This window comes from Dermacentor andersoni, chromosome 4 (assembly GCF_023375885.2).
Source record: "Dermacentor andersoni chromosome 4, qqDerAnde1_hic_scaffold, whole genome shotgun sequence".
Lineage (NCBI taxonomy): Eukaryota > Metazoa > Arthropoda > Arachnida > Ixodida > Ixodidae > Dermacentor > Dermacentor andersoni.
Window position 1 is genome coordinate 214904433 of NC_092817.1, and position 12937 is coordinate 214917369.

Sequence of the window (12937 nt, forward strand, 5' to 3'; positions counted from 1 at the left end):
CATGGGTTCAACTTTAAGGCCCGTTTTCTCGGAATGGATTTTTTCGCTAGTAGTGGTGCTGGGGAAAGCGATATCTCAAGAACCGTTCTTCAGATTTGTATGCCGTTTTTTTAATTCTGTTCCTGAATGACTTTGCCAAGGGGTAACAAGCTTCTTTTTTTGAAAGCTGGTGCAGTCAATTTATAATAAGCAATTAATTTTTAATGAATGTGGTCATTACTGGCTACATCAAATTCAAAGTTGTCTTAAAAATTTTTGGAGGGGAAATTGAAGGGCTCTTTAGCCCCCTGGGATATCTATCAAGGGATCATCACAGTGAATTTCAGCTTCCTACGATGTCCTGGCATTTCTCCAGGCTCTTCCTCAGGCATATACATGAATCACCTAGTTAGACCTCAATAACTCTGGAACTAATAAACATATCTTCATGAAACTTTGCAGTTCCTCATAGTTCGGTGGTGTGAACGTTCCCTGAAAGTTTCATCTGGATATCTTAAAGTGTCAACTAGAACATTGGCTATCCCCTTTTGCTCTCCGATCACACAACTCCCTTCCTGTAACTTAACGTTACATCTAAAAATTGTTTTCCATCGCTCCTGGTGCAGTCTTTTTGTTCTTGAGCTTCTCTGTTAACCTCCAAATTTATGTCCCATATTATAGCATCAGTAGAATGCAACGAATGTACACTTTTAATTTTCAATGACAGTGGTAAGCTCCCAGTCAGGATTTGGTAATGCTTGCCATATGCACTCCAACCTATCTATATTTTTCTGTAAATTTCCTTCTAATGATCAGAGTACCCTGTGAGTAATTGGCCTAGGTGTTATGCTCGAGGCATGGCAAATCAATAATAGTGGAAGTGCATGCGTGAGTCAGCCTTCGATCACCTTACATAAGGAAGAGATCAATTGCCTTAACACGTAGAGCAGCACGTGTACCCGATTGACACGTAGTGCTACCATTCCAGGGCATGCGCAGGTGAGTTGTGTGTATTCTTTCTTTTTTTCACCTCAGTGCTTCCTTCAGTTGATAGTCGACGTTCGTGTTGTCCACTTCTCTTCTCTTGTGCCCATGTCTGCATGCATTACCCCTTTTTTTTGTGTCACATAGTCAACGTGCAGCAGCAGATAGCCAGGCACTGTCACATGATAGCACATACCGCAAGCGACCAAGCAAAGGAAAAGATGAAGAAATGCAGTGGCACAATAGTCATGGGTAACAGGTTCTTGGGGAGAGAGACAAAAGGACAAGACCATCTCCCTCAAGCAGGCATGACTAGGGAACACACAAAGGAGAACAGTTCAGCAGTAAGGGCAGGGGCAGCACACCAGAATGAAAAAGCACAAAGTTTAGAAGAAGAAAGTGGTAAACGAATTAGGGCCTCAGATGCCATCAGATGCACAGTTTGCTACAAATGTTACTGGTGCTGTGCCTCAACCCCTGCACTGCAAATAAATGCCAGGTGGAAGAAAGCAAGCGAAGTAGCAGCTGAAGGGTGCACTTCTGGCAAGAGCAAGCAGCTGGAGCTGGTCTCTCATAAAAATGACATAATTTGCAGCAACCAACTGAAGTGCACCACATGTTTTACCTCCTGCGCCGCTGAAGATACATTAGCTAGCTAAATAATATTTACCAGTACGTATCATAGAGGTCAAACTCTGATACACTCTGCATTCAGCCAGCTCTTCCAGATTCAGAAAAGACTGAAGATGAAGGGAAAAACTTGTAAAACCACGAAAAAGCAACTTTGATCAAAGGCTGCTTCCAGTAAAGAAGCACCTGCCACAACCAGAAGATGTAGAAATGATGTTGACAACGTTGCAGTAAAAGTTGGTCTTCACAAACTAACGATGCGATGTAACCAGCAATCAGAGAAATTCTCTTCAGCTCCTACTTAGTGACAGATGAGCCTGCTGTTTCCGTAGGGCCAGATCCGGCGCCACTGAATTGCAGACTTTCCAGGAGCATAGACATCTGCATAAATAAAAATATTTATTTCCTCTTTTATACTCGATGAATGTGCCCAGCTCTTTTGGCATCAATCTTTGAAAACTAATGAATGGCAGACATACCAGCACACTTTGTCCTTGCCGTTCAATAAGGAGTAGCAAAGATCCGACGAAAAGTTACAACTCAGTAACTTGAACGTATGTGTGCGTTGTCTGTCCGCAGTCACTGACAAGAACGCTCGCTTGTGCCTAGCACTGTTAGAATCACAATGCATCTGAACCACATACGTACGCAGCCGATTGTGCAGCATTCGCAGCCTACGGCCACGAAATGGCATCAAGACTGCGTTCACTTTTGCTTCTTTTATCTACAGAGTACCGTATTTACTCACATAATGATCGCACTTTCTTGTCAGAAAAATTGACGCAAATTCAGGGGTGCGATCATTACGCGGGTTAAATTTCCGTCCCGCGTTTGCTGCGGGATGCAGGTGCGGGACACCAAAATAAAAATGGCGGCCGGCGGAGCAAGCCGAACGCGATCTTTTTTTTTCTTCTCGTGAGTACATTACGTGCATTGAAACAGTTTCTTCCATATCAGTGATGAATAATATCGTTAATATCGGCAAGTTTGCGGCAATAACGTAGCCATGTCCACTTTGAGGGGACAGAAACAGAGATGGGCATGCTTAGCTGCCAGTGACATAGAAACACATGGCCGGCGTGCTGCGGAAACTGCAGCATCTGTCTTCACTACTATCCTAACACGGCACGTTTCCGCTAAGGGTAGGCGAATATCTTAGCTGTGTTAAAAGCGTCGGCGTATGAATAGGGTACACATTTAATGTATCAGTGTAAACGTGGCTACTATCATTGCCACGCGCGATTTGTTGCGTGCTCACGAGTGCAGATAAAAAGAATCGAAAGGCGCCTTTTTTGTTTTTGTTGACCACAACCATTATAAAGCCTACCCATAATAAAGGCAAGTTTGGTTGTACGTCTTTTTGCCATGGAAGTGCGGAAAGTGATTTAAGTAATGAAATGAGGCATCTACTTAAGAATGTTTGGTGCGTGCAGACGAGTCATTCGCGTAGCATTCAACAGATGGTAAGCGCGATCATTAGCTAGACTTGGCACACGACATGTCGCTGCGGCAAGTTCAGGGTGCGATCATTTCACGGGAAATAAAAAAATCTGATTTTGACGACAAAATTCAGGGGTGCGATCATTATGCGAGTAAATACGGTATTAAACGTGTTTCAAAACATCTGACTTTGCTCAGAGAGCCGTTCACTGCGACTGTGGAAATTCACGCGAGCATCCCGATATTGCACACTCAGTTACATATCCGCATGGCATTACATAATTGCCGTTGAAGCGAGACACTGCATCGTCACTTCCAAGTATTAACATATGCCCTTGCCAGTATCAAGTTTTGATGTGCTACCGTGATGACAAAACAAAAATAACTCACCTTAACCGTACCATGATCGAACGCCACTCCAGTCAGCTCTACTAGGGATGAAGAGAGCAAAGCCAGTAACTCGATAACTCCTCGGTGGTATCTAAACATAGGCAAATCTTCAAGGAGCAAAAGTCTCTAGAAATAACCAAGCACATTTTCTTAACTTTTTCGTGCATGTGCAATATACAGAGCAGGGGGCGCGTGAAGTTCAAGTCGCACTTGGAGAAAGATATGGCAGCTAGGCTCAAAGTGCTGTTGTATGTGTGCCTAGGCAATGCTTCCTTTGGCTTAGGTTATTGCACCGTCTGTCTTCCCGTTTTCTGCATTTGCTCTATCAGCATGGAAGTACCGACTGCAAAGACATGCCAAGTTCACCACGACGCCACAATGAAAAAGAAAGCGATCACATGTGCAGAGACAAACGGTAATCGGGCCACATCACGGGCGTTCAGAGTTCCCGAAACTTGTGTGCGGGACTGGCGCAAAGAGGAGAGGCGTTCTACACCAGTGGCTGCTACGTATGGCGCGGCCGTGTGGCTCCTATATTGAAAACAATCTGCAACGGAGACAAGGATGTACGCATCTAGGCGCACCATGTTGTGTTCTCATCGCTTACTTTGCACCGAAGCGAGGCCTCACAAAGGTCAATTCCCTCACTCCTGCAACTGCACTTCCTCACTCCAGCGTTTGAAAATTTTCCACGGTCATTGAGTGAGACGTGTTCATGTTTGCTCGTGCGCGTGTGGAACTATGCTTGTTAATTTAGTTAGTAAGCGATGTTTAAAATTTGATACGGTCCATAAAACTACTATCCTTACTTTTTGTATAGCTGTCTACTAATTTGCTATCGTAATAGATGCTTTGCCTTTTGGATGGTTTGACTTTTTTCATTTATTGTTACTTTAGTGCATTAGGAGTAAATCTTTAGTGTTTTCCAACTAAGAAAAAGTTGTATTTCTGTATGAAAGAATGAGGTGCGTGGCTCTGTAAAGGACCTTTCTTCTTTTAGGTCACGGTAAACGGGTGCACATTACAATCGAGAGTGGTTTCTTCCCTTTTTTTTGGGCCACGGAATACGGGCGGCCCTTACAATTGAGGACGTGTTAGAATCGAGTAAATACAGTACACTCACTTGTACAAATCAGCACTTTGCAATGTTTTTCTGTGCCATGCTACCAAGCAAGCTGTTGCTCACTGTGCTCGATCACATTTGGGAATAACACCCACGGGCCAGCTCAGGCTTTTGCTCAAGTGTAAGGCAAAAGTGTGCCACTGGTTTCACATCGCTGTCTCTCTGAAGAGGCATGACTGGACAACAGAGCTTAGTACACTGCTGAGTAGCAAACTAACATTTACTGCAATGCACCGTGTTAATCAGCATTAACAGAAAAGGATGTCTTTTGTCATGCTCCATGATAAGAAACACCTAAGGGGGATCCTCTTTATCCTGAAGCAATACTTCTTTTGGGTTGAAGTTTGCAGTAAACAGTCGGTCGCAAGTCAAGAAGTTGCCCTTCTTTCTAGCCCACCAGCTCAGTTTACTCTCTCGGTCACAGTGGCAACATGTTTGTGGCACTTGACAGAGAAGCCACTGAAATTAGTGCCAACACTGTAGCGTGGCTTGACTTTTATTTGGTGCCTTATGTCTCACAGCAAATGTGAAATCCATGCTGCCAGCTCTTTGGTGGCAGGCGTCCTTCCTAGTCCACAACCTTCTCCCAAAACTTACACTACTCATCGCAGCTGAAGGCTTGGCCATCCTTGCTTCGTGCTGCTCTGGCTTGCACGTAGCCCTGCACGGCAACAACTGATTCGGAGCAGCCGTGGCGGTGTTAGTCTCCAGACACATCCGATGCTCTGCCAGCGTCAACCACGGCAACAAGTGTTGCTCCACACATTGGCCCACTCGCCAGCAGATCAATCCTGCACATTGGCCACAGATGACAGCCGCATTCAAGCAGGGGTGCTCAGTTCGGCCGAAGGCCGTTGGCGCAACACAGTCTCATCTGTAGGTGCCGGTGCATCGGGGACACCCTCTTTGCCTCGAGGCCCACAGCAGGTCTGGGCTACACAGTTGGTGCGGCTGGGGCAGTCCAGGACACAGTCCTTGTCGTCACTCTGCAAGGGAGCAATCCATGGAATGGTGCAGGAAGCTCCTCGCTTTTCAGGTAATAGGAAATCAATTAGTCTGACCAATAGCTTTTCATTTTCCTTTTTTTATATCAGCAGCCTATCTTTATGTCCACTGCAAGACGACCAGCGATCCCAGCAATCTCCAATTATCCCGTCTTGCGCTAGCGGATTCCAACTTGTGCCTGCGAATTTCCCAATTTCATCACCTCACCCAATTTTCTGACATTCCCGGCTGTGCTTCCCTTCCCTTGGCACCCATTCTGTAACTCTAATGGACCGCCGGTTATGTGCCCTACACATTACATGGCATGTCCAGTTCCATTTTTTTCTTTTAATGTCAACTAGAATATTGGCTACTGCCATTTGCCGACTGATGCACACTGCTCTCTTCCTGTCTCTGCATTCAGAGACAGGAAGAGAGCAGTGTGCACCAGCCTAGAATTTTTTTATTCCATTGCTCTTTGCATGGTCCTGAACTTTTTCTCAAGCTTCTTTGTTAACCTCCAAGGTTCTGCCCCATATGTTAGCACTGGTAAAATGCAATAAATTTACTTTTATTTTCCACGACAGTGGTAAGCTTCCAGTCCCGATTTGGTATTGCCTGCTGTATGCTCTCTAACTCATTTTTATTCTTCTGTAAATTTCCTTATCATGATCACGGTCCCCTGAGTCATTGACCTAAGTAAATGTATTCCTGCACAGACTCTAGAGGCTGACTGGCGATCATGAATTCTTGTTGCATTGCCAGGCTATTGAACATTATCTTTGTATTCTGCATATTAATCTTCAACCCTACTCTTACACTTTCTTGTTTAAGCTTCTCAATCATTTGTTGAAATTCATCCCCAGTGTTAATGAACAGGATAATGTCATCTGCAAACCAAAGGTTGTTGAGATACTTGCTGTTTATCCTCACTCCTAAGTCTGCCAAGTCTAATAGCTTGTATACTTCTAAGTATGCAGTGAATAGCATTCTTTTTTTTTTAGTAAGATTGTGTATCTGGAGCGGAGAGAGAATGTGTCTCCTGATTTTATGTACATACTTGCAAGAATTAGGTTTGAACTTTTTGCACGAGCAACACCATGCGCTTTATAGACTAGAAACTACACCTTTAATTAACCCTTTCAGGGTCAATGACGTAAGTATACGGCGCCGCGAACCAATGCAAAATGGTCGATGCCGTATATTTACGGCGCCGTCTGTACGTTTGAAAAGCGCACCAATTTCCTAATTTTTTTCTTTCCTGGCATGTGCTGCCACTATGCAGGAATACAGATAATTTTTTCTCGCGCCTCCCACTCTCGGTTTTCGTTGCATGGTTTGTTTTAGAGCTAGTTTGCTCTGGCGCGTCTATACAATAACCGGTTCTGTTTGCTCTGGCGCATATATATAATAACCGATTAACCTGGGGCACTCATATCTCAGAGATCTGTTCAACTGCATTCTCGAAACTCTGTTTCTTGAGACGAAAATTAAAACATACTCCTAGCCATATTAAGCTCTTGGCTTATAAAACTTTCATCAGGTCCAAACTTGAATACTCGTCCGTAATTTGGAATCCCCACACTAAGAGAGACATCTATCAATTAGAGCTCGTTCAGAGAAAGGCAGTACATTTCATTTTTCATAAATACAGAAGGTCAGACACCCCAACACAGCTTATGAAGGACAATAATATCCTGTTGCTTAGTACACGTAGAAAACTGAACCGCATTTCTTTCCTTCGTAAAATTTTGGCAGGAGAGCTTAGCATTGCTCCCCCCCCTCATTCCTCAGGCACTGCACTACTCGAAGGACCTGTCATTATAGGGAACACTCATTACAGCCTATATATTTGCTAAAACACACTCATTTAAGCACAGTTTCTTCCCTCAAACAATAGCTGATTGGAATGCGATTCCTGAATCAGTTTTTCGCTCTCCTGATGTGGAACAGGCCCTTCAAACTTTGTTGCTTCAGCAGAAAGAAAACAATTTTCTTATGAGAAATTTCAATGTTCACTACTTTCGTTTCTGCTCTGTCATCTTTTAATTTTTGATTCTGTTGTATGTCACATGCAATGTAATTCATTTTTTTTTTTTTGCATGTACGTGCTGTTGTGATTTGTGTTTTCATGCCCCTCCTGCTTGGGCCAATCTGGCCTGCAGTATTGTGAAATAAATAAAATAAATACTACCGCTCGCGCATTGACGCACGCGCGCACACGGGCGGGGGTTGGAGTTTTGTTTTGCTGGCAGCTTTGGCTTCTTGCGCTCGCAAAACTGATGGCTATCTCGTTACTAATCGCTTAAAGGGCGGCCGCCTGTTCCTTGCTCGTTTAGCGCTCACAGGTGTGATTATAGGAAGGATGCCGCCGTGCATGCATATCCTTTTCTTCTTTTTTGGAGATTCGCAATATCTAATTGCCTCTGGTTGGCGATAAGATGAAGATTAGCGGAAGTTTGTCACATGTTTTACTTTTTCGATGAGCACACAACCACACAGTTTTCTTGGGTGCGCTCACCTACGCAGTTTGATTAAGCTATGGTCGTAAATATTAGGATTAGAGCAAGAACATTTGAGACTTGCAAAATATTCTCATGTTCGCATATTCTAAGCCTTGAATGATAACAATGCACTAAAATTTCAATTCCTTTTTTAATTGTTGTTATTCATGAATAATGAGTACATATGGGAACAGCAGCGCTGGAGCGATCATGTCGCCTAAATATGCCTGGGTTATTTTACAGATATTTCCACTGATTACGAGTTACGTCAGTGCAAGCAATGAAACGACTGCCTTTTTTCTGGAAACGCCGGCTGACCTTCAAGAGAACAGTGCCACCCCGTGGCATCATCTAAACGCAAAGATGTCACCAACGGCCTGGAACCATGTAAAGCCTGTTCCGCAGCTGACAACCTTCAGTGGGAGCGGCAGCGCTGGAGCGACCATGTCGCCCAAATATGCCTGGGTCATTTTACAGGTTCGTTACTATCCTTGCGTATCATGTTTTTGTTCAGACGATCCTTGCATTATTGTGCTGCCGCTCCCAATGAAGTGTGAAATTTTGAGTACGTAATGGTTGTACTTTGAAATTTTGCTTTCCGGGGATGTGGAAACTAACCCGGGTCCTATTGTTGAAGTAATGCTTAAAGAAGTATTAACCAACCAAACAAAAGCAGAGGCTAGGCTCATAAGCCTTGAAGATAAAGTCAATAGCCTCAGAGATGTGTGCAATAAGGTACAAGAACTTGAAAGTACAGTTGGAGATCTTGAGCGGACAATCAGAAACCAACAAGAAAGGATAACTGACTTGGAAGACAGATCAAGGCGGAATAACGTCATACTTTACAGTGTCAAGGAAAGCACGAAAGAAACATGTGACGATATTGAACGCAAAGCATTAAAAGACATTTTTTTGAACCGCCTTGAAGTTGACGTGTCGTTAGTAAAGCGAATTCACAGGCTTTGAAAGAAGAAAGATGAGCGGGATCGGCCAGTCATCATGAAGCTTTATAACTTCAATGAAAAGGTAGCTCTTTTCAAGAATTGCCACAAACTGAAACGCTCAAAAGTAAGCATGTCTGATGATTACTCGCCGGTAACAGTCAAAAAGCGAGCACACCTCTGGGAAACGGCTAAGGCCGATAAAAATCGAAGAGCCAAAGTTAAGCTCGTGCATAACAAAGTGCTAAGAATCCCTGACTCCGGACAGGCTGCCATTCAAATATGAACCTGGCAACGTGTAACGCTAGAATGTTATCTAGTGAGGCGAGTCTAGCAGTGCTATTGGAGGAATTAGAGGGCAGTAAATCGAATATAACAGGGCTCAGTGGAGTTAGGAGGCCAAGAGAAGCATATACAGTGCTCAAAAGCGGGCACGTCCTGTGCTACCGGGGCTTAGCTGAGAGATGAGAACTAGGAGTCGGATTCATGATTAATAAGAATATAGCTGGTAACACACAGGAATTTTATAGCATTAACGAGAGGGTGGTAGGTCTTGTTGTGAAACTTAATAAGAGGTACAAAATGAAGGTTGTACAGGTCTACGCCCCTACATCCAGTCATGATGACCAGGAAGTCGAGAGCTTCTATGAAGACGTGGAATCGGCGATGCGTAGAGTGAAAACAAAATACACTATACTGATGGGTGACTTCAATGCCAAGGTAGGCAAGAAGCAGGCTGTAGACAAGGCAGTGGGGGAATATGGCATAGGCACTAGGAATAGCAGGGGAGAGTTATTAGTAGAGTTTGCGGAACAGAACGATATGCGGATAATGAACACCAATATCCGATCATGAAACGCCAATGTATGAAAGCCTCTAACCCTACAGCTAAAATAGAACTGGCAGAATTTTCCAAGGTAATCAACAAGTGTAAGACAGCTAACATAAGGAAGTATAATATGGATAGAATTGAACATGCTCTCAGGAACGGAGGAAGCCTAAAAGCAGTTATGAAGTAACTAGGAATAGGGAAGAATTAGATGTATGCGTTAAGAGACAAAGCCGGCAATATCATGACTAATATGGATGAGATCGTTCAAGGGGCTGAGGAGTTCTATAGAGATATATACAGTACCAGTGGCACCCACAACGATAATGGAAGAGAGAATAGTCTAGAGGAATTTGAAATCCCACAAGGTACGCCGGAAGTAAAGAAAGCCTTGGGAGCTATGCAAAGGGGGAGGCAGCTGGGGAGGATCAGGTAACAGCAGATTTGTTTAAGGATGGTGCTCAGATTGTTCTAGAAAAACTGACCACCCTGTATACACAATGCCTCATGACTTTGAGCATACCGGAATCTTGGAAAAAGGCTAACATAAGCCTAATCTATAAGAAAGGAGACGCCAAAGACTTGAAAAATTATAGACCGATCAGTTTACTGTCCGTTGCCTACAAAGTATTTACTAAGGTAATTGCAAATAGAATCAAAAACACCTTCGACTTTCGTCAACCAAAGGACCAGGCAGGATTCCGTAAAGGCTACTCAACAATAGACCATATTCACACTATCAATCAGGTGATAGAGAAATGTGCGGAATATAACCAACCCTTACATATAGCTTTCATTGAATAAAGGGAAAATCAGACATCCACCCGTTCGTAGCAATTGCTACAAAGGAAACCCATACGGGTTCCTCGAAAGAAAAGCCTCAGTTGAAGAAAAATTCGTCCTGGTCCGGGACTCGAACCCGGGACCACCGCCTTTCCGGGGCAGCCGCTCTACCATCTGAGCTAACCAGGCGGCTAGCAGATGGCAGGGCGAAGTCGAATTTGTCGACAACACACGAGGCAAAGGCAAGGTTTGACGTAGTAGTTCTGCGGAAACCCGCAAGGTGGAGAGAAGTAATGAATAAAGGGAAAATCAGACATCCACCCGTTCGTAGCAATTGCTACAAAGGAAACCCATACGGGTTCCTCGAAAGAAAAGCCTCAGTTGAAGAAAAATTCGTCCTGGTCCGGGACTCGAACCCGGGACCACCGCCTTTCCGGGGCAGCCGCTCTACCATCTGAGCTAACCAGGCGGCTAGCAGATGGCAGGGCGAAGTCGAATTTGTCGACAACACACGAGGCAAAGGCAAGGTTTGACGTAGTAGTTCTGCGGAAACCCGCAAGGTGGAGAGAAGTAATGAATAAAGGGAAAATCAGACATCCACCCGTTCGTAGCAATTGCTACAAAGGAAACCCATACGGGTTCCTCGAAAGAAAAGCCTCAGTTGAAGAAAAATTCGTCCTGGTCCGGGACTCGAACCCGGGACCACCGCCTTTCCGGGGCAGCCGCTCTACCATCTGAGCTAACCAGGCGGCTAGCAGATGGCAGGGCGAAGTCGAATTTGTCGACAACACACGAGGCAAAGGCAAGGTTTGACGTAGTAGTTCTGCGGAAACCCGCAAGGTGGAGAGAAGTAATGAATAAAGGGAAAATCAGACATCCACCCGTTCGTAGCAATTGCTACAAAGGAAACCCATACGGGTTCCTCGAAAGAAAAGCCTCAGTTGAAGAAAAATTCGTCCTGGTCCGGGACTCGAACCCGGGACCACCGCCTTTCCGGGGCAGCCGCTCTACCATCTGAGCTAACCAGGCGGCTAGCAGATGGCAGGGCGAAGTCGAATTTGTCGACAACACACGAGGCAAAGGCATGGTTTGACGTAGTAGTTCTGCGGAAACCCGCAAGGTGGAGAGAAGTAATGAATAAAGGGAAAATCAGACATCCACCCGTTCGTAGCAATTGCTACAAAGGAAACCCATACGGGTTCCTCGAAAGAAAAGCCTCAGTTGAAGAAAAATTCGTCCTGGTCCGGGACTCGAACCCGGGACCACCGCCTTTCCGGGGCAGCCGCTCTACCATCTGAGCTAACCAGGCGGCTAGCAGATGGCAGGGCGAAGTCGAATTTGTCGACAACACACGAGGCAAAGGCAAGGTTTGACGTAGTAGTTCTGCGGAAACCCGCAAGGTGGAGAGAAGTAATGAATAAAGGGAAAATCAGACATCCACCCGTTCGTAGCAATTGCTACAAAGGAAACCCATACGGGTTCCTCGAAAGAGGAACCCTTGCCTCGTGTGTTGTCGACAAATTCGACTTCGCCCTGCCATCTGCTAGCCGCCTGGTTAGCTCAGATGGTAGAGCGGCTGCCCCGGAAAGGCGGTGGTCCCGGGTTCGAGTCCCGGACCAGGACGAATTTTTCTTCAACTGAGGCTTTTCTTTCGAGGAACCCGTATGGGTTTCCTTTGTAGCAATTGCTACGAACGGGTGGATGTCTGATTTTCCCTTTATTCATTACTTCTCTCCACCTTGCGGGTTTCCGCAGAACTACTACGTCATAGCTTTCATTGATTACGAGAAAGCGTTTGATTCAGTCGAAACCTCAGCAGTCATGGAGGCATTGCGGAATCAGGGTATAGACGAGCCGTATGTAAAAATACTGAAAGATATCTATAGCGGCTCCACAGCCACCGTAGTTTTCCATAAAGAAAGCAACAAAATCCCAATAAAGAAAGGAGTCAGGCAGGGAGATACGATCTCTCCTATGCTATTGACAGCACGTTTGCAGGAGGTATTCAGAGACATGGATTGGGAAGAATTGGGGATAAAAGTTAATGGAGAATACCTTAGTAACTCAGGGGACCAATTGCAATGCATGCTCACTGACCTGGAGAGGCAAAGCAGAAGAGTGGGTCTAAAAATTAATCTGCAGGAAACTAAAGTAATGTTTAACAGTCTCGGAAGAGAACAGCAATTTACGATAGGTAGCGAGGCACTGGAAGTGGTAAGGGAATACATCTACTTAGGGCAGGTAGTGACGGCGGATCCGGATCATGAGATGGAAATAATCAGAAGAATAAGAATGGGCTGGGGTGCGTTTGGCGGGCATTCTCAGATCATGAGCAGCGGGTTGCCATTAT

General features: G+C 44.9%; 1 protein-coding gene across 4 annotated transcripts in view; it reads right to left on the reverse strand.

Moving 5' to 3' along the window:
- Positions 1 to 5024: 5024 nt before the first annotated feature.
- Positions 5025 to 12937, reverse strand: part of ZnT63C (solute carrier family 30 member 1) — a 131479-nt gene continuing 123566 nt past the window's right edge. For all 4 annotated transcript variants that reach the window (XM_050185302.3, XM_050185301.3, XM_072288024.1 and 1 more), the window contains one exon: positions 5025 to 5532. In XM_050185302.3, the coding sequence (XP_050041259.1) occupies positions 5368 to 5532 (165 nt within the window). In that variant the 3' untranslated portion in view covers positions 5025 to 5367. The remainder of the gene's footprint in view (positions 5533 to 12937) is intronic.